The sequence below is a fragment of the Nylanderia fulva genome, unplaced genomic scaffold (assembly GCF_048542155.1).
Source record: "Nylanderia fulva isolate GAGA-0341 unplaced genomic scaffold, ASM4854215v1 Scaffold43, whole genome shotgun sequence".
Lineage (NCBI taxonomy): Eukaryota > Metazoa > Arthropoda > Insecta > Hymenoptera > Formicidae > Nylanderia > Nylanderia fulva.
Window position 1 is genome coordinate 69460 of NW_028190510.1, and position 25543 is coordinate 95002.

The 25543-nt window shown below is 27.1% G+C and overlaps 1 protein-coding gene across 1 annotated transcript in view; it reads left to right on the forward strand.

Moving 5' to 3' along the window:
• Window positions 1-3192: 3192 nt before the first annotated feature.
• The window catches only part of LOC114937741 (uncharacterized), a 58831-nt gene continuing 36480 nt past the window's right edge, over window positions 3193-25543 (forward strand). Inside the window, exon 1 of the mRNA XM_085486391.1 lies at window positions 3193-6198. Coding sequence (XP_085342517.1) covers window positions 4184-6198 — 2015 coding nt within the window. The 5' untranslated portion in view covers window positions 3193-4183. The remainder of the gene's footprint in view (window positions 6199-25543) is intronic.

Sequence of the window (25543 nt, forward strand, 5' to 3'; positions counted from 1 at the left end):
TACCGCATTAAAATAATGCAAAATATTCATGTAACGCTTAAACTGAACGAGAAATAAAAATAAAAATAAATTTAATTATTAATTTAATAAATTAATATACTAATATAAAATAAAAATAATATAAAATTAAATATAAAACAAAATAAATTAATATATTTTTTTTATAAAAACACCACACAAAACACACATATTTTTTTATAAATATTATTTATAAAGCAAACGTATACGATTTAATTTATAATTACATAAAATATGAATCGATGAAAATACATCGGACGTAAAAAAATGAAGAGATTATTTATCCTCTAGGAAATATAGTCGTTTTTATATCGTTAATATTTATCAGGTACGTTTGACGATCTTTGAATGGCTGTTTCGCCAAGAATCTGCGATCTGAACAAGCACTTACGTTGTGTAATGCGATCCGCGGTCTCGTTGTAAAAGTTGATGTCGGATCGAAATTGAAGGTGCCATTGAAATTCAGTGCGTCTCTTCTCCACGATCCCGATATAATAAAGATATTGTATATATAGTCATATATTTCTCTCCGCGTATGAGAGAAAAAAAAAGAGAGAGTTCGCCCGTGGTGTCTGTAAAATCTCCACGTACTCAGAGACGTGATTGCGTTTTCGAAATAACATATGGACTCTTGATATGGTATTTGAGGCTCTCTACCTGTTCCTTTTGCCTCTCATTAGCGCGAGCGCTAATTAATTAGCAATTAAGAGATTGCAGTTTCACCAATAAATGCGAAAACAATGTATTATCAAATTTAAATGCTATTATATTGTTTATTTTATTAATATATGATAATCTTTATTATGATATATCAATTTTTATCTATATATACTCAGACATATATATATATATATATTTATATATGTAATTTATTAATAATTAGATTAAAGTAAATTAGATGAAATAATTGGATAAAATTAAATATGTCTGCATATACTATCAGATAATATATAATAAATAAATAAATAAATAAATATATATATATATATATTTATATAAGTATGTATATATTTGTATATATACATATATTGTTAGATTTAAAAGTAAAATGTATCATGCATGAGGCATTGGAAAAAAATCTCGTCATCCATTCGAAAGAGTAAAATAATAAAAAATACGAGAAAATGTACGCTTCCATGCATTATTTTTCTGGAATCTTCTGAATCTTTTGATCCGCTTTAAAATTTCCGCTAAAATTTGTGTGAAAATTTATATGTCTATTATCAATTAATAATTAAATCATTTTTATATATAAAATATATAATAAAATTATTTCTGATTCTTTAAAAACAAAATTTGTTTTAAAAATATCTACAATATATTTAAATATATCCATATAGTGAGGTAATTATTTACTGTAAATCATTTACTGTAAATAAATCAGCCGCAATAGAAAGCAAAGAAAACGAGACAAGGGGAAACAGCTGATCGTAATATATTTATATCATGACGTACACTTATCTGATTTCATATACGCTTTAGCGTGATATAAATATCAAAGTGGCACGTGTATTATGTATATGTGACGGTAACGTGATATAACGATATAAAAAAAAATACCGCCGCGCGCCATTGTATAAAAATAACGTTGGCCAGTCTTGTTATCGACTTGAATTACATATACCAACGAACCATATGATGCATTACGACGGCCCATCGCGTTAACTCGCAAATGCAACACGGCATGTCGATATGCAATCATAATAGAATTTTAATTATAAATTATAATTTTTTTAAAAGATTTTAAGAATTAATTAAGGCGATCCTAACATTATTTTTGTGCATCCTTTTCTTTTTATTGGTTGAATAGAATAATAAATGCTTTTTTATTATTAAAGTACATATAGAAACAAAGCGCAAACTTATCGATTTTATGTTAAGAACAAACAATTTTTAATTTCTTAATTTAAAAACATTTTTTTGTTTTTAATATAAAATTGATAGGTTCGCGCTTTGTTTCTATATGCACTTTAATCGTGGAAAAGCATTTATTATTCTATTTATAAAATAAAAAAATGAGTGCACAAAAATGATATAGAAGAAAAGGAGAAAAAAAGAAAGAGATGAGAAAGAGAGAAATATTACAAAAATATTTAATATGAAGAATAAATAATTTGTAATAAAAAATCTCTCACAAAATATTTGTGTGACAGAACAAAATTAGAAAATATAAGAAATTTTAATCAAGTTAATCTATATATATATATATATATAATAATTATATAATAATATAAAGTTATATGACTAAACTTTAGTCACTAAGTATATAACAATATACAAAGTGTTTTTAAATAAGTGCGAAAAATTTTAGATGATTCTTTGCTGAAACTGAAGAGGAGTTTTTATATACTCGGATATCCCTCTCTGAGAAGCTACATTTTTTCAAAGGGGGAGATAAAAATTAAGTTTTTATTTGTTTTTTTGAAAATTATTGATTCTATAAAAAAATACATAAAAAAGTTTTTAAAAGAATCAAACTTTCTTATTACCGGATATTTTTAGATGATCATATTCTGGTCGGTTAAAAAATTCTAATAAAAATTGAATAAGAGTTGTGAGTTTCATCCCTTTATAACAATGCAGAAAACTAAAAAAAATATTAATCATTTCTTTTTACTAGTGAAAAATATTCACCAAATTATATTTTTTTAATTTTTTCAAAATTTAAGAAAAAAATTATAAACCTAATTTTTACCTCATTCTTTGGAAAAGTATATATGTGTTTATATAAAAAATCGCTTTTTCCGACAAAGAATCATTTCCTAAAATTTTTCGCTTTTATTTACAAATTCTCATCTGTATAACTAAATTAATAACAGTTGTATAAACATAATAATAATAATTGTCAAAATATTTTCTTCATATAATTTAAATTATTTTTCTGTTTCAGACGGCGCGATAAAAAGGACGTTGTGCACCGGTATTCAAAATCTAATTAATATATTCACCAATTAATTCAATCTTTATTTGGGTAATAAACACATTTTTATTTAACTTACATAAGTGATATATTTTGCCGTTTTTCACAAATGTTCAAAGTGCAATAAAAGTGCAACAAAGGGTGTCGTGTGCAATCGAGTGATCGTATCCGTCGTTCGTTAAATTTCTCGAGAGAATCCGGCGCGTCGCGACGCCGGATTACATCATTCTTTCGTAATCATCCCGAGCTCTGGCTGACGGGAAATGTTCCGGAAGTACAAGCTGCAGCAACGCGACAGCAATTGCCGACCGCCTGACATACACAGATAACGCGAAAGTTGATCGCGAGGAATTGCGCGAAGGACCCGAAGATTCGAGATCAAGGGGCAGAGAATCAAGATCGAGATCGACGAGCCGAAGATTTAAATTCAAAGACAAGAATGATGATGATAAAAAGTCAAGGAACCTCGAAAGGAGGGTAATAACAGATGGATCCTTCGAATTGTCAAATGGTGGGATCGACGATCAAGTGAAAGTTGTTGAGGGCTTTAATAAAGCGGGGGATTCCTTGCGAAGAGTGTCGAGTAAGAGTAAAATCGGTAAGAGATGTGATAGATTGCTGGGAAGGATCAATAAAAGCCAATTGTTTCCAAAGAGAAACATCCAGCGGAAGCCAAATCTGAGGAAGAAACATGTTCAGGAGAATTTCTTGTCGTTGAAGAAGGGTATTCGAGAAGAAATATCATTAGACAATAGAAGACGGAGTTTAATATTAAAGAAAAAAGATATTAAAAGAATTTTAAAGGAAGGTTCTCTGTTGCTGAGAAAAAACAGGGAAACATTGTCAACTGATAGAAGCAATCGACAAATCCTAATATTAGCGAGAAAGGATTTTTACGAAAATCGACTGAAGAATAATATTCAGAGAAAGATAGCCGAAATAAACAATCAGCAGAGTGTATTAATTGCGGAGAAATACAATCTGAATAATCCTTCATTGTCAAAAAAAGAAGGGCTTCATGAAGACATTTCATTGCCAAAGAAGAAAATCAAAGAAGATACACTGTTGACGAAGTTAAATCTTAAGGAACAATTAACGCGGGAAAACATCGGGAAGAATCTGTCATCGGCCAGAAATAATATTCTCCGTTTATTCTCAAAGAATTATTTTCAAAAAAATCCACGTCTCTCGATTAAAAAAAATGTCAGCGACAATCTGAAGAAGACTATTTCCCTTGATCCATTAATGCGATTAATGGACAAAAATATTCGGAAAAATTCAGAACCGTCAACAAGCATTTGCGACGACAAGATATTTTTGGTAAAAAAAACTTTTGAGAAAACCTCACAATTGTCTACATGTGTAACAAAGAGTTCCTCATTATTGCGGAGAAAAGAGATTTTTGATGATATAAAGTTAGCGCGGATCGAGAATAATTTTTTATCGACAAAAAATTGTTTTCCTTCGACTCGAGAAGGAGATATTCCTGAAGCTTTACGGTTGCAATTAATAGAAAACAACGTTCGGGAAAATTTGTTTCCGACAAATACCATTTTTGCTCCAACTAAGGAAGTTATTTTTTCACAACCTAACCAAGGCACTTCTTTAATTGAAGAAGAAAACGATATTTCTGAAAAGGGTCTGTCGTTGACCGAAAGAACCAGCGACCAAGAGTTTTCTTCGACGAGGGATTTTTCTTTTTCAACCGAGGAAGATATTTCTTTAATTGGAAAAAAGACTAGACTATCAGAAGCAAAATGGACCATCTGTAACTATCTTTCGTTTCAACAGACAAACGATTCGGTTGATCTCCCTTATCGATCATCAATTATTCACAGACGTCATCTTCTATCGAAAGTTCCTGGGTCAATTCTTCAGGAAGCTAAGAAAATACGCAATAGCGACTGTAAAGCAAAAAGATCGCCACCACCGGAGGAAGTCCGGCTGAGTCAAGGGTCAACAGGGTTTGATAACGACGGGTCAGCCGATAAACACGATTCGTCCGTTGTGAAATGCAGACTTACGGATTCGAATTGCTATGCGAAACAGTCGATCGCGAAACCATCCGAAGTGCATATTACAATTTCTAGGATCTTCTCTTGCCCGAAGCAAGATAGCTCCGAAGAAGGTCCGGAGGTCAATTTCATCGCGGAATCTGAAAGTGCATTGGGATGCACAAATGTTGAAGATCTAAAGAGGAACTTGAAAGATTCGGTCATCAAGATTAAGAATTCTGAAAAGATTTCGAAAACTCGAGGCACTAAAGTAAAACACGAAGGGGTACTAAGGAAATCGGTCGATGAGGAAAAAGACTCCGAGGAGAGCTCGAAGAATCCAATTGTTGGGATAAAATATTGCGAGGAAACTCCGACAAGTCGAATTATCGAAGTAAACGGCAACAATTTGCCTATCTTGAAGATAATCGACAATCCCGAAGGTCCAACTCGTCAACAAATAGTTCAAAAAGGTTCACAGAAATTTTTCAATTGTACAAATCATCGATTGGATAAATCTGTGGATCGACGTTCGTCATTAATAGTAAATTCTAGACAAAATTGCGCAAATATCTCGAAAAGTCCATCCATTAGGATAGAAGAGTTAGTCGCCAGGATATACACCAACGATTCACCTGCTTCGAAGAACAATCCCGAATTTCTGAGCAACCAACGACTAATTCGCGAGTCCTATCGTCTTCTGGATCATCGATCGGACGATTCGCGGTTGCCGATAGTCGAGCAAGGATTATTAGAAGGTAACAAGAGAAGTGACTCGATCGACGGACTCCGTAAGAAAAATCCCAACATGAAACTGACTATCAGACTCATCCGCATTCGCGACAAGTTGGTGCTGGGCCTTAGCGCGTTCGCAATCGTATTCACGCTTCTGCTGGTGATGGACCTGCAGATGGATCTGGGTTACAGCGGCCATCACCTGACCCCAAGCCACGCTCGCGTTAGGGTCGGCGACCCGGCGGACGCCGACAGCGTCTACAACAACTTCCGCCGGAAGTTCCTTCAACGAGGTAATGGCAGCCGGGAACAGGCGAACGGCGACGCGACGCCTGCAGTTGAAAAATCCGGGAAAAGCGAACTGACTCCGTCATCGTCGACGGTCAGGAGGCATGACGATTTCGCCGATCTGATGGATTTGGTGATAAACGGGGACGTGGTGAATGGTGACGAAGGCGTGGCGAGAAATAGCGGGCGAAACCGAGATATGTACAATCCGACACTCGGAGAACTGAAGAGGGTGGCACCGAGGTGAGTAGTTCAAATTCTAACAATACAATTATTAAAAACAAGGTTGAGATAATTTTATTGACCAATACTGGCTAAGAATAATAATTCTTTTATTAAAAAAGAACAACGTTTCGATCCTAAAGTAAGTCCTCTTCAGGTTATTATTTAATGTATTGTAGAATGGTAAACACTATACGTTCATGATGTCATTTCAGAATATGAATTAAAAATATATAAAACTTGACAGAAATATAGTCAATATCAAAAAACAATTATACAAAATGTTAAAACAAAATTATAAAAACATATCAAAATACAATTATTATCCTTTCATCGAGTATCAAAACCCTAATAATACAACATATCCGAAAGATATTCAGAGGATATTCAGAGAATATCCAGAAGACATTCTCAGGATGTTCTCTGAACGTCTTTGGGATATGTGTGCTGTTAGGGAAATAGTGCAAAAAAATATCGGAAGTATCATATTATAAATTGTGTGAGAAAGGAAGCTGTTTTTTGTACTCTTCACAAAACTGTGAAAGAAATAAGTTCATTGAAATATTTGTATATGATTATCCTATGCTTTGGTTCACATTTCTCTCTATTTCTCCCCCTTCTCACTCTTCTTATTTTTTTTGCCGATAAAAATTGATAACATTTATTTTTAGAACGAATCCTTCGATTTATGATGTGTAATTAATCTTCCATTGAGATTTAAATTTGTCAAATTTGTCTTTTTATCTCATTTGATTCTTAATCCTCTAAGATTTGAAATGTCAACACCCCTTTATCTTATTCATTTCTTTATCTATTTTATACTCATGTATGTTATATATACAGTATCCTCCACAAGTTTGGAAACACCTTACATTTTACAGTTAAACAATCATATAGCAGATTTTTTGTATGAATAAATCGTAAAATATTTAAATGACATTTTTATTTATGACAGATTGCTGCCATGCGATTGTTTAACTGTAAAATGTAAAGGGGTTTTTTCAAACTTGTAAAGGTATGTATGTATATACATATGTACAAGATATTTCATTTTTTAAGTGATGCAGTCAATCTTGCAAATAATACATTTTCAGGAAAAATATTTTTTATAGATTTTTCTATATAAATCTTTTTATTAATTTGAAACTATGATTCTTTGTCAATATATACGCTAAACATTAACACGAATTTATCATTTTATATCGTAAATTAAAAATTAAAAAAAGTATAATAGTATTTGATATAATTTACAATATATATACTGGTTTGCTAAATTTTTGCATTGTATGAGTTTTTATAATTGTACCTCTAACAATAAAATTAAAAAATTGTAACACCCATAAAGTTTCTACAAAAGTTCTGTCTACTACAAAACATCTATGAGAATGTCATTATTATAATCATAAATTCTTTTAAACAAAATTGTTTATATTTTTGTGTCATACAAAAGTATAAATAAGTATTATCTCGATATAAATGATAAAAGTTGGTACCATTTTCTTCGGTTGTTCATCTAAATATAAAGAAAAAAATTAATGCTTAAGTAAAGAAATTAATTTAGTAGATCGTACCAGAGTACGAAAAGAAGAAAAAAGTTAGTGGTACGTTTTATCGACTTCCATTGTTTAACTTTTATTGCTTTATCAAATTTGAAAAAATGCTTTAATAATTTTAATTGCTTATTCTTCTCAAAGTGATAGCTTAGGCACAGTGTGTTAAATATTACATGAAAATTACACAAAATAAATTTATAAATGTCACTTATCATCTTACTTGGAAAAACATTGTGGCATTTTCGAGTGAAGTTATAGCTATGATACAACAGCGTTATCACCTGAAAATCTTAACTCTGTTTAAAAAATACAGTAGAGGTATGATTTAATGAAAAATATGATTTAGCATTCTTTTCTTTGAAAGTTGTAGGATTTCAAGGAAAACATAATATTGTTACCCCGAATTGCCCTTGGATGGCGTTTTTTCAAAGTTATTTAGAAGTTAAGCTGGATTGTTTAAATAATGGAACTACTATATTTTTTTTACATAAATCGATTCTTTGTCATAAAAAGTTATAAGAGTAGAATGGCCTAAAAGTCTAATTTACTGAGATATTTTATACTTTAATTTGATATAAAAACAATGAAATATCTGCTAATCTAAAAGAACGTCATTCGACATCAATGACGTTATTTTGACGTTTAATGACGTTAGTATGCTACCTGGAGAACTATTCATTTTCTGACGATTTTACCTCTCGATTTCTTTATGCACAAAATATAATGAGAGAAATCAATTGGTGTAAAGAAAACATATAATTATTTAAAAAATCTATGTATAGATAGCTATAGTTGCAATTTACATCCTATACGTAATTTTTTTCCAATTATAATGCACAATTTTCCATAGCTTCTCTATATAATTTCATCCTTCAATGTGAGTGCGGCTTTAGGCGTTGCGGGATGCGGGGTCGGCGGCGCATGCACGAGTGCGTTTGCCGTTTGCAAACGTAATTATACCGATGACAGTCGGGACGAACATACGTAATCTCGACGCGGGCGCGCGCGCGCGCGCGCGCGTGTATCTATTTGCGAGTACACGCATACAACGGGAAATGTTATTGGTACAGGTGCGCGATGTTCCATGGCGCCTTCGTGGAACGTTGGAATTACGTTTCGTTATAATCGCGTGGTAGAGAACGCGTACAAAAGGTTGTTGTTAGGTCTATTCGATCCCACACTCACATTGTGCTGTTCCACATGGAATGTACCATATATGATTCTCCACTTCGTTATATTCCGACGATAAATACATATATATTTTCGAAACGTCGAATTTTTTCAAGAATTTTATTGGAAAATCCTAATGGCACAACATATCCAAAAGATATTCATAGGATATCCAGAGGATTTTCAGAGGATATTCTCAGAATGTCCTTTGAACGTCTTCGGGATATGTGTGCTGTTAGGAAAGTAGATCGAGTGAAATAAAAAAGCGACTCTTTTCTAATAACTTATTAGAAATATAAATATATTTCTAATATACGATAAATATTTTAGAAACGTTGAATTATTGAAAATATAGGAGGGAGATTTGTTCATTAAATTCTCTTAATCATTGTTTTGATTATTTTTTTATTTTCCTCAGAATTTTATTTCTCCATAGTATTGTTTGTCAAATTCTATATTCTTAATTGTATTTGTTGTCAATAGGTTTTTAAACCTTACAGTTTCTGATCAATTTCAAAGACATCTTGTTAAACCGCTATAAATTTTGCGAAGCATGAAGGTCATCTTAATTTCCGGTGCATCATGAACGTGATTACATGGCGATAGCGGAAGCGTGATGATTGCAGTTACAATAACGCTTCATTTCCGCGATGACATATAATTATCAAAGATAATATACAGTCCAGAAGTGCGTATTTGGTCAGATTCAAAGAATACAAAGTAAATCAAATCTTATCTTTCAATACACATATAATTTCTAAGGATATCTCACTTTAGTTTAAAATACTTTTTTTCCGGATTAAGCTTCGCCAAAAAAAAAGAACAGATAATAAAATTGTATTCCTTAAACAAGTTCAGAGATAGATTTTAGTATAATAAAATTGTAAATTCAATTTTGGAGATATTTTAAAATTTAGAAATTGAATTTTCGCTGAAAAAAGAAGAAAAATTGATCGAAGAAAACATCATTATATTATTTATATATTTTTGTTGAATTTACAAATCGAAGCGAAATTAATGGCAAATAAAATGAAATGCAAATTTTATTTTTTCGACGGTTAAACACTGATGTTTTCGATATGATGGGATCGATTACAAACTGGTGAGAAAAAAGATCCATCGTCGGAATTTTTCCCTCACTTTCTAAAATTCGTCATTGTATTACGCGTATGAAATCACGTTGGATCCCAGTAGATTACGAAGAGAAATGCGTCATCAGCATGTATCCACTCATCATATGTGTTATGTTAACGTTTCTCATCATCTTGTGTCATCTTGCGGTTGATCCTCGGAATGCGATTATGCACATTCGCCGATGATAAATATATTTTAAAAATTAAACGCAAACAAATCCGCATTTACAATTTATGCATATAATTAAATTGTAAATTAATTAATATTGAAATTATTGTTGAAATCTGTCAACTCCATTAACATTTGTCAACGTCATTAACATTTGTCAACTTTAATATGCCTATTTGTTTGTTTGTTGACTAATTAACTGCATGTTAATAAATCTATATATATGACCATTTGATTAATTGAATCATTAGTTATTGAACGTTAACATCGCTAATATTTCCCTGAGGCAAAATATATTGTAAATTTTATAGAAAAAATACAAAAGTTGCAACATGGTAAATAATGTCAACGGTGATTTCTGGTTGATCTCCAAAGGTCACAAGACATTGATACAAATTTTTATAATGATAATTCTCTATTTTCTTATTCATGATTTTTATATCCTATATAAAGACGATTTCAAAATGCTATAATTTTATACTTGCTTGTATAATCAAATTAAAAGAGATATATATGTATAAGTATAAAGATACAAACACAGATATTTATATACATAATCATTCGAATATCTTTTTTTTTAAATAATATAATTATTTTTTAAATATTACATAAATATATAAATATAAAATATTCCGCAAGACTTTGTTTTTGAATTGTATGTATGTGATTCATTGTCAGATTACAAAAGATTACAAGTAATTTTAAATCTTTACGATTACTTAGCATTAAATATTATAATAGAAAGACAACATTTTTAGTTGCAAGAAAATTTAGATATTTCGTATTTCACAGAAAATTAATTTTTGGAAGATATATTAATTTCAAAAAAATAAAATACATATTATATTATTTTATTCATTTGGTTAACACAAACAAAATTATAAAGTACTTTTGACGTACATTTTGTACAAGAATATGAAATAAAAAATAAACTTTTTTGGCAACAGTCGCTTTTTAGCTAAACTAAAACAAAATGGCGCCTTTACGCTGTAAAAAATGTGCCACTTCTCAAGGCTTCGAAATCTTCTAAATAGGCAATTTTGTCATAGGAGACATAGGAGGGAAATAAAAAAGTGTCTCAAACGCTGGAAAAGAAGAAAAGAAACGGATCAGCTGTCTTGAAAACTTAGAACGTCTAACAACTGACAAAGAAAAAATTTCCCACGCTCTCTCGCGGGAATCGACGCTGTGAGATCGGAAACGATCTCAATCTTGATTGAGGGAAAAACAATAGTGATGCAGAAAAATGAGAATAATACACCGCCATCGCATCAATTTAGTATTATTTTAGCAAACAATTACGACTGATTAAAATACAAGAAGGGGGACAAAAGATGGTCATTTGAAAGTTATTTGTTTTTCAAATTAAAACTACTCTATTTTCGCAATTATTTGACGTAAAAAGTAATAAGAGTTAGTATAATAATCAAAAAGTGAATTGTTTTACGAGATATTTTATACTTAAATTTGACATAATTTTACATAAATTAAATATCTCGTAAAATATTTATTTTTGCGTCATCTACCTTTATAACTTTTATGTTGAAAATTGAAGGAATGGATTTATATAAAAAATTGAGAAATTGATTTATATAAAAAGAAGATATGGTAGTTCTATTTAAAAAAAAAACATAAATAACCTTCAAATGACCTTGAAAGTCGCTTTTTAGAAAAAAGTAAATATAGCTCATCTTCTGTTTCCTTTCAAATCAAATAACTGTTGTTTGCAACATTTTATTGAACGAGCAAAATAAATAAGTTTTTGGTATATTCTGTATAACCGCATTTCTATATCAAATCTCTATGAAAGTATCACTGCAATTTTTATTTTATTTTTATTTATTGAACAGATCGTTGTACTTATAACACATAATATAACAGATAAAATGATATATAAATAAATTTTTAAATGTTATTTAAATACTACATTTTTCTGCAACGACGTAACGATGCAACAGGTAGTCGTTCTTTTACCGTCATGATTATTTCGCATCTGCTTGTTTCGCTCGTAAATTTAATTACGAAGAATACTATAATTCGCGATCGTTACATGCTTCGGTTTGACGGAGACTCTTTTTTTTCGCTATAACATGATTTACAATGCATCTATCATCGTATTACTATCACTGTCATATTAATCCGGAGACTAATAAATACGGATAAATTTTTAAGTAGTCAAAGTGTGCCAACATATATAGGATTAAAAAGATTGATTAAGAATTTATTAGAATTGATATTTAAATATATATGGATAATAACATTATAAATTATATAAATTGTAAATTAATTAATTAAGATAAGCAATTAATATAAATAACCAAATTTTTATAAAAGGAAAAGAAATATAAACTTGTATAAATAAAATTTATATAAATAATAACAGATTAATTACATTAACATATGGTTAATATTAAATTAATGCAAGAAATCATGCATACAATTAAATTAATAAATACGATTATTATTATTATTGTTATTATTATTATTCTTTAAAAATATATATTTTTTTATAAATCTAATAAAAAATTAAAATTTTATATATAAAATATATATATATATAAAATTTTATATATTTATTATATATATATTATAAATTTGAATTATTAGTAATACATTTTACTATGTATGTAAAAATATCGCGTAGAATGAGTAAAAAAAAGAGGAAAAAAGTTAAACGACTGTTTCTATATTGCGTGTTCTACTGTAATTCATGATACGCTCAATCGATCACATTTCTAACGAGCATTGACGATCGTAAAATAAAATAGAGCTACAACCTCGATTATATTCCCGCTATGTAATTACTAGATACGAATATTTTTTTATTATACAGATTTTTAATACCGATAGTGTACTAAACGTAAACGAAAAGAAAAGATATAGAAATCGAGAGCGATTCAATTATACGATGCGAAATCTGGACTCTTTAATTTTCCGCCAAGTTCTATTAACCGATATCGCACAATTTTGCACGGTAATAAACCACGGTGAGAAACCAACTGAAGTCAAAATTGCTGAATCGTGAGAGGAAATTTTATGCGTAAGAATTCCATGAACAATAATTACAACAATTTTTGAGAAAAGGACAAAGGATTGCGGTGCTTCGTAAATCTAGTGACTTTACAAAATTATAATATTTCCCAATAATGTAAAATAAAATTATGCAAAATTATAACATTCGAAAGACGTAATTGTATATATAGTTTCAATTTCGTTAGAATTTTTATTAAACTCACATATACAGAAACAGAATCAGAGAAAAGATTTCATTTTTATAAAACTATTATTTTTCATTAATTATGTTGGATAATATTATTATCAAATTATGATTAACTATTATTTTTTATTAAATATAAAAATAAAAAATAACAAACATTTCTCTCTCTTTCTATCTTTATTATAATAAATTGAATAAAACATAATAAAAATAATTACGCTTTTCATATTTAATTTTTCCTCCGTTAAAATATATGCATGTGATATATGTACAATATATACATAACTCTAGGTTAATCATGTGTTAGAAATACAGTTACATAATTGCAACGTGTACAGATAAACTGGATTATCGTATCTGCGAAACTGGACATACTGGAAATACTAGTTATAGTCGACACGTATAGTCGATATATACATATATTCGGGGTGTCAAGGAACAATATAATTAATTAAACAAAATTTAAACAAAGAAACTATATATACAATTACGTCTTTCGAATGTTATAATTTTGCATAATTTTATTTTACATTATTGGGAAATATAATTTTGTAAAGTCACTAGATTTACGAAGCACCGCAATCCTTTGTCCTTTTTGGAGTCAAAATGGCGTCAAGTAATGTAATAATGCACACTTTGTGTAAGTTTTTTATGCAATTTTTTGTGATTTACGATTTTATCTTTCTTTATTCACAAAAAATAAAATTATAAAATACATTTAAAACAAATATATAAGCTCGAAATTGCTGTTTTACGTGGAGTCAAAATAGCGATTTTTGTTACTAATTGCGGTACTTTGTAAATCTAGTGACTTTAATTTTGTATAGTACCTAATTCTTCAACGTAATATTATTATAATATTATCTACAAAGGGGATTGCAAAATTACATACATATTTTATTTTCTATTTTATTTGTTTTTATTTTTTTCTATTTTCTTTTTTTTATTTTGTACTATTATAACAACTAATAACATATAATAAGTTATTTTTGTCATGGAACAGAACTACACGTTTATACAAATATTATCACAAAAATCAATAAAAATCATCAATATATAATTCCCTTTTCTCATAAAATATCCATATGCAAATAATTGATAAGTGTTTCAATGCTTTCATGAGAGAAAATACTGATATATTCCGTTGTTATGTATCTGATAATGCTGTATATAGCAAAGTATACATGTATATATGTTGTTATCCGCCCTAATCTAGTTTTAATATTTTAATTATTTAAGATTCTATAGTAGAGCAGAGACATGCTCGTTATTGAAATTAAATGTTCGATCGAGGACGTCGCAAACAAGTATATGCCGTGTGTTTGCATCACCTCTTATCATCTTTTATCAAATAAGAGAGATAAGAGTAACGACAGATGTATAATGGACGAGGAAAATGATGGAGTTTCAAGTCTGACAATAAATATCTCAGACTATTTGTCCCAATTCTTTCGTTTTTTTCATATAATTAATAGGGTTGGGTAATAACTAGTTAATTAGTTCAAAGTTAAAAAAGTTACAATAAGGTTAATAACTTTAACTTAGCTTAGTTAATTCAAAATGTATTAATTTTTTATTTCAACTGGTTATTATTAATTTTTTTTCTAAATTAAATTTTTTTATCTTTAAATATCATTATTGTTTTTAAAGTATTATTAATTTTTATGTTTATTTGTCATCAATTGTAATTACCAAAAACTATATTTCTACATGAAAATCAAAATTTCTTTGTTATTTATTATTATAAATTTTAAAAGAATTAACAAACAAAATTCTAATTTAATAAAAATAATGTTTTTAAAAATTAACTTTGATTTAACTTCAGTTAATTCAATCTTAACTTTAATCGAGTTAATGTTTTATTCATGCAACTTTTAATTTCACTAAATTAATTTTACAAGCAATTAACTTTAACTTAACTTAGTTTAAAAAAATCATTAACTCACCCAACCCTGATAATCAATAATAATTTAATGAATTAAGTATATAAATTCCGTAGATAAAATTTAATTTTGATAATTCCGTATACCGTTTTTTACAGATAGACATAGATCCATCGATCCAATGATCTCCGCGTTTTCTTGTACATATAACGGTTACTTACATTGGTTACATGTTGTACATATCTATATAGACGGCCAGCAGGATCTATAGACTTATAGATCGGAGGATTTTCTCGCTCGGTTAGTTTCGGTTTATACACAATGAACCGAAATTAGGTCAATAGTAGCTTCTCTTTCTCGTCAATTTCCGGCAAACAGAACTGCGTGTTCTCGAACCAGCTTGCCTGTCCAAATTGTCATACACGATCAAGATTGAAGCAAAGAGAAACATGGGAAATTGATTTTGCTTTTACTAATATTGAGAGACTGTGCGAGGTCAAAATATATAAAGAAGTATAAAGGATGAGATATAAATTTTAGACTCGAAAAATTTAATTAAATTTTAGTTTTAATATATCACATTTTTCCACTCGAATTTTCAAAGGATTCCCTCAGCGACCAACGAACTCCGATAAAATAGTAGCGCCCTCATTTTAGAATTAAAAATATCCGTATTTACCGACATTTTTTCGAAGCATAATTATATACTGATATTTTGAATTTTACATTACCTATAAATCCTACCTATAAATACCTACAACGCACGTACACGTATGTACGAATCGTAATACAAACTATACTTTTATATTAGACTTCTAATCTAGATTTAGAGGATAACAGTGCTTTTTTATGTATCTTAATCCCAAAGATCTTATAGTTCGTACAAAGGATATATTTTTTATATAAAGCACATAATATGATTAATTGACAGCCGTCTGTCATTCGAGACGTTATATTGAGATAAAAGTTGATAAGGAAAACTGTAATTTCTCGTTTTTCATATGAAATCGAACTTTCCTAGGATCATTAATGTAAGTATTGCAATTGTAGAGAAGTATTTTTAGTCTGTCAAATTAATGCGACAAAAGACTAGAAGTACGAAAATAATAATTGATTGATAATAAAACAGACAAACGTGAGAATAGTAATAATATTTACTTATAATTATGTATAATTATTTAATAAACATTACACATAAGAATTTTTATATTTTCAACAATAAAATATTTCTTTTTCCCGATTTTTTCTAGTTTTTCTAATTTTTCTAATTTTTAAATTTCTATATGTCTATAATTTATCCTAGTGTATATGTATGTCAAAATAATGTAATATCATTTTTACTTGAATTTTTAAATTATTTTTTAAGTTTTAAAGTTATAATAATATTTAATTATTTATAATTTATATACAGAATGTCCTAAAAGTCCTGCAACATTCAAATATTTCGAACTTTGAAAAAAATGTTTCAAATACTATTATGTTAATGTGACTATAAATAGCATTATTAAGACTATGTAAAATTTATCTTGAAATATTTTAATGGAAACCTTTATTTTTGATTGCACATTCTTGTAACTTATCTCGAGAACTTTTCAAAACATTATAATAAAGTATTTTTTTATTTGATACTTTTCGAATTGTAATTTGAAGTTTACAGTACTTTTTTGACATAAAACACAAAATATCTTGTAAAATATTTAGTTTTCGATAATCTTATCTTAATACTTTTATGTATAAAATAATTCGATAAATCAATTGGTGTAAAAAGAGAACACATAGTTATTTTCAAGAAAATGTATTTCGATTTTTAACATATTTTTTTTTAATAATTATATTTTTTTACACCAATTAATTGGTCTCGTTATTCTGTATACAAAAGAATCAAAGTAAGATTACTGAAAACTCAACATTTTATAAAATATTTTGTACTTTACGTCAAAAAAAGTACTATATCTTTCAAGCTTTATAACTCGAAAAAATACCGAATGAAAAAGAACTTTTAAGGTATGTGAATATATAAATTCAAAAATAAGAATTTCCATTAATTAATTTTAAAGTGAATTTTGCATGGCCTTATTAACAATACTATTTCTACAGTCACACTAATATTACTACTTTAATGCGCCACTTAAATCCGTATAACTTTTATTTAAAACATTTTTCTTAAAAAGCTTTTGTTTTCGAGACATTTATCTTTTGCAGAACTTTCGAGACACGCTGTATAATAATAATTGTTTAATATATTTTTCATTTTTCTCTTCTCTAATTTTTATAATTTTAAATTTCTGTATATTTTTATGACATTTTCTAAATTTTCTGTATAAATGTCTTTTATTTATACAGCATATGTCATAATATGAATATTAGATAAATATTGAGGGGAGAGGGAGGCATTTTCATTTTTCTTCTCTAAGTTTTATTCATTTTTTTCAAAGTTCGAAATATTTGAATGTTGCAGGACTTTTAGGCTATTCTATATATAAATTATAAATAATTAAATATTATTATAACTTTAAAACTTAAAAAATCATTTAAAAATATATTTTTAAATTTCTTAATAATTTCTGTAAATTTTTATAACAAGTTTCTGTATAAATGTCTTTTATTTATACAGCATATGTCATAATGAAAATTAGATAAACATTGATGGGAGGAAGAAAGCATTTATTTTTCTTCTCTAATTTTTATATTTTTAAATTTCTTAATAATTTCTGTAAATTTTTATAACAAGTTTCTGTATAAATGTCTGTATTTATACAGCATATGTCATAATGAAAATTAGATAAACATTGAGGGTAGAGGGAGGCATTCATTTTTCTTCTCTAAGTTTTATATTTTAAAATTTTTTTATAATTTCTGTGTAACAATTTTTATAACAAATTTCTGTATAAATGTCTGTATTTATACAGCATATGTCATAATGAAAATTAGATAAACATTGATGGGAGGAAGAAAGCATTTATTTTTTTTCTCTAATTTTTATATTTTTAAATTTCTTTATAATTTCTGTGTAATTTTTATAACAAGTTTCTGTATAAATGTCTTTTATTTATACAGTATATGTCATAATGAAAATTAGATAAACATTGAGGGTAGAGGGAGGCATTCATTTTTCTTCTCTAAATTTTATATTTTTAAATTTCTTTATAATTTCTGTAAATTTTTATAACAAGTTTCTGTATAAATGTCTTTTATTTATACAGTATATGTCATAATATGAAAATTAGATAAACATTGAGGGGTGGGGGGCAGAAGAAAAGAGAGAGGCGAAGAGATGAGAGAAGAGGGTCCGTACACCGGGTCGTTCCGCTCTGGAAAATGCGGAGACGCATTTCTCTCCCGGGGAAAAGCCATTTTCTCGGCTCTCGTGCTGTGCCGCCTGTTTACCCCGCCAACTCATCTATAATTTCTATCTTCGCTTGTTTATAGCAGCGCGTCGTCTCGCAGCAGCGCCACTAACGTTCCGGGGATATCGGTGTTTTTATTTCCAATCAGACCAATGGGGGACAATTTTTGCCACAAAATTCTAAATTTCAATAATTTCTCCGAATTATCATTTTTGCGGTTTTATGAAAAAAAAATAGATTTAGATTTTTTTTACTTATTTTTACTTTTCCAATACCGAATGACGCGCGAAAAAAATAATTCGAGAGAAATATTATTTTTTGACAGTGTGCAAAAATAAGAAATATCTATTTTTTTTCAGATATGAAAATTTATATAACTTGCATTTTATTTTGTCGACAAGCTTTAAAAAAAAGAAATCAATTATTTAATCCAAGATTACGTATGAATTAAAACATCCATGGATAAGTTTAAAGTACTCTTTTTTTTATATAACATAAAGTTATATTATAATTTATTTATTTATTTATAAGAATAAATTAATATGTGCATGTTTAATTTTTAAAGTGTATTTTCGACTTGTACAAATATTATATTATATATATTTAATCACAATTTTACTTTGATTATATGAATGAAACTATTGAATATATAATATAGTTAGAAAGATATAATTAAGAATCTTTAACTTTTATTATTATAATTTTTAATAATTATGGCCTTTATGGAATGAGTTAAGAAACAATTTTACTATAGTAATATGTATGTGTGTGTGTGTATGTGTAAGTGTGTGTGTGTGTGTTTGTGTGACAATTATTTTTCTACTTTCCATTTTTTATTACTTGATAGTGCTTAATTTATTACCAAATATAACTGCGGTCAACCAATTCGATAACATTCTTTTATCGAAAAATTTCGTTTCTCGACTGAAAGCACGCATGTTTCATCTCTGATAAGTTGAAAATAACTGTTTTCTCGTAGTTTGTTCATGAGAGAAAACTAGCAATTGTTTTCTCTCAAACAATTCGTCAATATTAATCTATTTACAGACAGTCAATTTAATTTATGTAAATTGCTGTATATTAATATTGTCAATATTAAAAATAATTTCATTGATGTTGAAATCAATTTTAAACAAAGGCATAATAACTAGTATTTATAAGTATTTTGCTACAAGAAAAGACTAGTATTTTAAATTATTATTAAAATATTATTTATTATATATATACATATATATATATATATATATATATATATAATTATAAAATATATGTGTATAAAATATAAAATATTACATATATGAAATATTATTACATTATTATATATTATTAAATATTAATATAATTAATGATAAATAAATAATAATAAATTATAAAATACTTACATATAAAAAATAGAAGAATATTAATAAAATATTTTTATTTTAACTAAAATAAATTTGATATACAATATATATGTATATAATAATTATTATATTTGATTATTAAATATTTATTAGTATTTTTAAGTGATTTTTCTGCTTTGCAATAAAAATTCAATTAAATAACTAGAGCAACGATGTCTTTCTCTCTCTCTCTCTCTCTCTCTATTGTTACGCAAAACAATGACTTATTCCCTCGGCGAGGTCACGGTCTCCCTTCCTGATAGCGCGGACTATATACTTGTACATGACAACGTTTACATGTTGTAATCCTTAGGGAAACACATGCCAGCATTTCTTTTACAACACTTTGTGTCGTGACATAGTCGATATATTAGTCGAGCAAAACTCGTCTCAATGATAGCCGCAAAATGCTTTTCATCTAAAATATCAAAAATGGCACTTTGAATAATTAAACTTTCGATGACAATATTGGATTGTTTGATTTTGTTTTATACCTGTCGACAATTTGTAAATAATTTCCGAAAAAACGCAAAATGCGTATAAACGTTTTTATATAATTAGGGTTGGGTAATAACTAGTTAATTAGTTAAAAGTTAAAAAAAGTTTAAAAGTTAATAACTTTTAGCTTAGCTTAGTTAATTTAACATGTATTAATTTTCACTTCAACTAGTTATTTTTTACCGTAAACTTATTAACTTTTTTCTTAAATTAAATTTTTTTTATCTCTGAATACTATTATTGTTTTTTATAAGTTATAAACATATTATTTTTAAATTAAAATATTATTAATTTTTATGTTTATTTGTCATTAATTGTAATTATCAGAAAATATATTTCTATATGAAAATCAAAATTTCTTTATTCCTATTTGTTATTATAAATTTAAATGAATTAACAAACAAAATTTTAATTTAATATAAATAATGTTTTTAAAAATTAACTGTTAATTTAACTTTAGTTAATTTAACCTTAACTTTAACTGAGTTAATTTTTTGTTTATGCAAACTTTAACTTAATTAAATTACTTTTATCAACAACTATAACTTTAACTTAATTCAGTTTATAAAAGAATCATCAACCTAACTTAACCTAATCTGCACGTAATTGAAGATATATGTTCAATTGATCTCTCTTTCTTTTTTACTCAGAACAAAAAGTTATTTTTAATACCTTTGTTTCCATCACAAATACGGGAGATTTAAAAATAAAAGTATTGCGAGCAAAACTCGTCTCAATGATGGCCGCGAGATGCTTTTTATTTAAAATACTAAAAAAAAATTCGAACAATTTGGACAATTAAACTTTCGATGACAATGCGTGCGACATTAAATTGTTTTATATGTATATACATTTTTGTTTTATACCTACAATTTGTAAATAATCTGAAATATGAAAACGTATAAAGTATAAATGTATGTATCATTGGAGATGAGTAATCTTTTTTTACGTTTTTTCTCACTGAATAAAAAATTATTTTGACTTACTTTTTTCCACCAAATATATAGGACATTTAAAAATAAAAAGCTTAAAAATAAAAAACATGTTTTTATAGTTTTATAGAGAGAGAGAGAGAGAGAGAGAGAGAGAGAGAGAGAGATTTAAAATTAGATTTTGTATACTAATATATTTCTATTTTTCTCGCATCAGTTTGATGTTTCTTAAAATGTTTTATTTTTATTATATATGAATCGTTTTTATGACGCGCGCACAAAGAAACACATACATGCACAATATTCATATTATATATATATATATTATATATTCGATTTCAAAAAATCATAAAGTAATATTGTGTAAATTGTCTTCCCAATATTTTACTTTTTCACAAATTCATTCTCTACCGCAAACAATTTGCAAATAGTTCGAAGAAACAAACGAAATGGAAATATACCTTTTTGGAAAATTATTGTATGCTATAAATGTGTGTTCTATATAACTAAAATATAATTCTACATAAGAATGCAATACTAATATCGGTTAGTAAACTACCTAGAAAAGTTTCTATGAAAACTGAAAGAAAAATTGAGGAAAAGTAGACGTAAGAAAACAATGAAATGTACTTAGTTATTGTTTGTTATTTTTAAGAAAAAATATGTATATATATGTATATATATATATATCTTTATTGTATATTTATTGTATATATGGACCTATTTTTAAAATATCCATACCTTTAATTTAGATTAAAAAAAAAAAATAATCATTTGCGACATTATAGATATATTTTTAAAAAATATAATTTTAATATGTTTTTGCAAAAACTTTTTCGTGAATTCACTTGTTCGCGACCAAGTTATAGTAGTTGAATTATTTCTCCGAGAGAATGGCAAACTCTCCTCTCACGTTTGTATATCGTATTTCCGTCATTAACAATTCGCATATGTGTGTGCCTTTGTATAAGTGGGTGTATTGCATGCTTGGGATGCATGAGTATATTTGCATCTGCAATTGCACGGAAAAAGAAACTGCACTTTTATTCATTTTCGAATTTATGAGACTCTGTTATTAGCAATGGCACAAATATGATTTTTGTATAAAAATAAAATCATTATTATCGTTGTTCAATTATATCATAATATGTATAAAGTCTTTTGCATATTCAATTGTGCTAATGATAACGATGTTAACTGTTATGTCGTTTTAATTGCTCATTATTTAATTTTAGATTTTATGCGCAACGTTTATTTATTTTAAATATTAATTTATAAGATATTTTTTAGAGTTAGACTTTTCTTCTCAGCTTAGTGTATTTATTAGCTATATTATATATTATTATATTATTATATAATTATTATATATTATACATACTGCATTAATATTATTATTATATTATTATTATTATTTTTATTATTATTATTTAGGATTGGGTAAGTTAATAATTTTTTTAAAACTAAGTCAAGTTAAAGTTAGTTGCTTATAAAATTAATTTAGTTAAGTTAAAAATTGCATGAATAAAAATTAACTCAGTTAAAGTTAAGATTAAATTAACTAAAGTTAAATCTAAAAAAATTTTGATTTTTATATAGAAATATATTTTTTGATAATTACAATTGATGACAAATGAACATAAAAATTAATAATACTTTAATTTAAAAATAATATGTTTATAACTTATAAAAAAGCAATAATAATATTTACAGGGAAAAAAATGTAACTTATCAAAAAAATTAATAAGTTAAAGGGTCAAAAATAATTAAGTGAAGTTAAAAATTAATACATTTTCAATTAATTAAACTAAATTAATAACTTTTTAACTTTTTTTCAACTTTTATCCAATTAACTAGTTATTACCCAACCCTGTTATTATTATTCTCATTATAATTATCATTGATGTATGTATTTATAACGCTTTTAATGAAGAGTATTCTACGGTTTATCAGTAGTGCGTATATCCATAGTACGATATGAGCCATTGATAATGATGTAAGTTATGGTAAGTCAGGATAATTAAAATGGTTGATAAAGTCGGTCAACGTTAATAGTGGTTGACGAAATACTTTACTACAATTCGCGTTGTAAAGTAGATGATATGCTTCTATGAGCATTATTTCATTTACTTGATCTATATAAACTATAATCTTATATTATTTCATTTAAATAAATTATATACATATACATATATATAATTACAGGATGTCCCATTTTAATAAATATGCTTAAATCAAAATAAAAAAAAGATATTTTGAATAAAAAAGTTAGTGCTACTGAATTTTTTGTAAAGGACGATTTTCAAGGTCATTTGGAGGTCCTTTACTTATAATTTTTTAAATAAAACCTCAATTTTTTATATAAATCGATTCCTCGTAATATTCGCTATAAAAAATTATAAGGGTAAGATGGTCAAAAATGAATAGTTTACGAGATATTCTATACTTACAATTTTATTAGAATTTTACATAAATTATGAAATATCTCGTAAAATATTTATTTTTCGATAATCTTAATACTTTCATGTACAAAATGACGAGAAGAATCAATTGGTGTAAAGAAAACACAATTGTTTATAAAAAATTATTCATTTGCAACTATAGCTAAATACTTTTTCTTTCAGGAGGTTTTTAATTTTCTACTTATTGATTTTTACAACAAAAGTAAAATAAATAAAAAAGTTTCTAAAGGAATCAAGTTTTCTAATACATATTTTTAAATGATCACATTCCGGTTGGTTCTTTAAAAAGTTCTAATAAAAAATTAAGGGGTGGTTATTTTCAACTTCTTATAACAATACAAAAAATTAAAAAAATATTAATTAGTGAAAAATATCCACCACATTTCATTTTTTTAACTTGTCCAATAATTGAGAAAAAAAATTGAAAACCTAAAGTTTTTCAGACACATTTAGAAACATTTTGTATATGTATGCATTTATTTAAAAATTTGTACTAAAGTGTATTTTTTTATTGAAAAATGTATTATATAGCTTAAGGGAACTTCTATTTTAACATCAATATTTGCGGTACGAATTGAGGGGGCATCGAGATATTTCGAAGCGTTCGGTACATCGAAGATAGAATCCGCGAATCGAGGAAGTGACATCTCCGAAATCCGCGATTCGCTATTGATATCCTTTTACGGGATTGATATTCTCTTCGATGGCGTTGTGGGGTGATCTTTCCTTCCTCCGTTACGAGATCACGTGAGAAAGTGCATCGTATGCATTATGCATCGCGGTAGCGACCGAACGGACATTGCTTGAAAATCTCTCGACGTGGACCACATTATTTTCCACAAGAACTAGATAAAATTGCATTATTCGGATAAAAAATTATGTTATAAAATTTTATGTTGTTGAATTCGCGAGAAAGCATGATTATATAAATAACATTTATATACTTTACTAGCAGCGTTTGCTGTTATCTAAATAAAATTATATAGATGAAACTTTGGCGTCATCTTATCTTTATAGATAATAAAAATATATGTATTATCTATATCTGAATCATACATGGGCACTGTTTGATTAAAAAATTATTTAAGTAATATTCACAATTTGAAATAAAAATTTAATCAAATAACTTTTGCAAACAACTTTTTAAAATAATTTTTATCTAACTAATTTTTAAATAATTTTTTTTATTTATTTTAAAACACATTATTTGCAAATAAATTATTTTCAAATAAATCATTTGCATTATTTTATTTGCGTAGAATTACAAAATAAATTGTCAAATAATAGTTTCATATAGAATTGTCATTGTACGTGCTATTTATATATATATATATATATATATATATGTGTGTGTGTATACATATACAATTATTATATATATTAAAATATTAACTCATACAATCAATGCCTAGGTTGCATGATTCTGATAAAGAATTCTAATAATACTTATTCAATATTATATACATATTTAATGTTACGTTTTTCTTATTATTTGTTATTATAAAAAGAGTATATAAATTGCTATTAAAATAGCTTGAAAATATTCTTCCTGAAATTAATTGAAAATTATTTGTTTTTGGTTAGTAAAATAAAGTTTATTTGAAAATAATTATTTGAATTTTT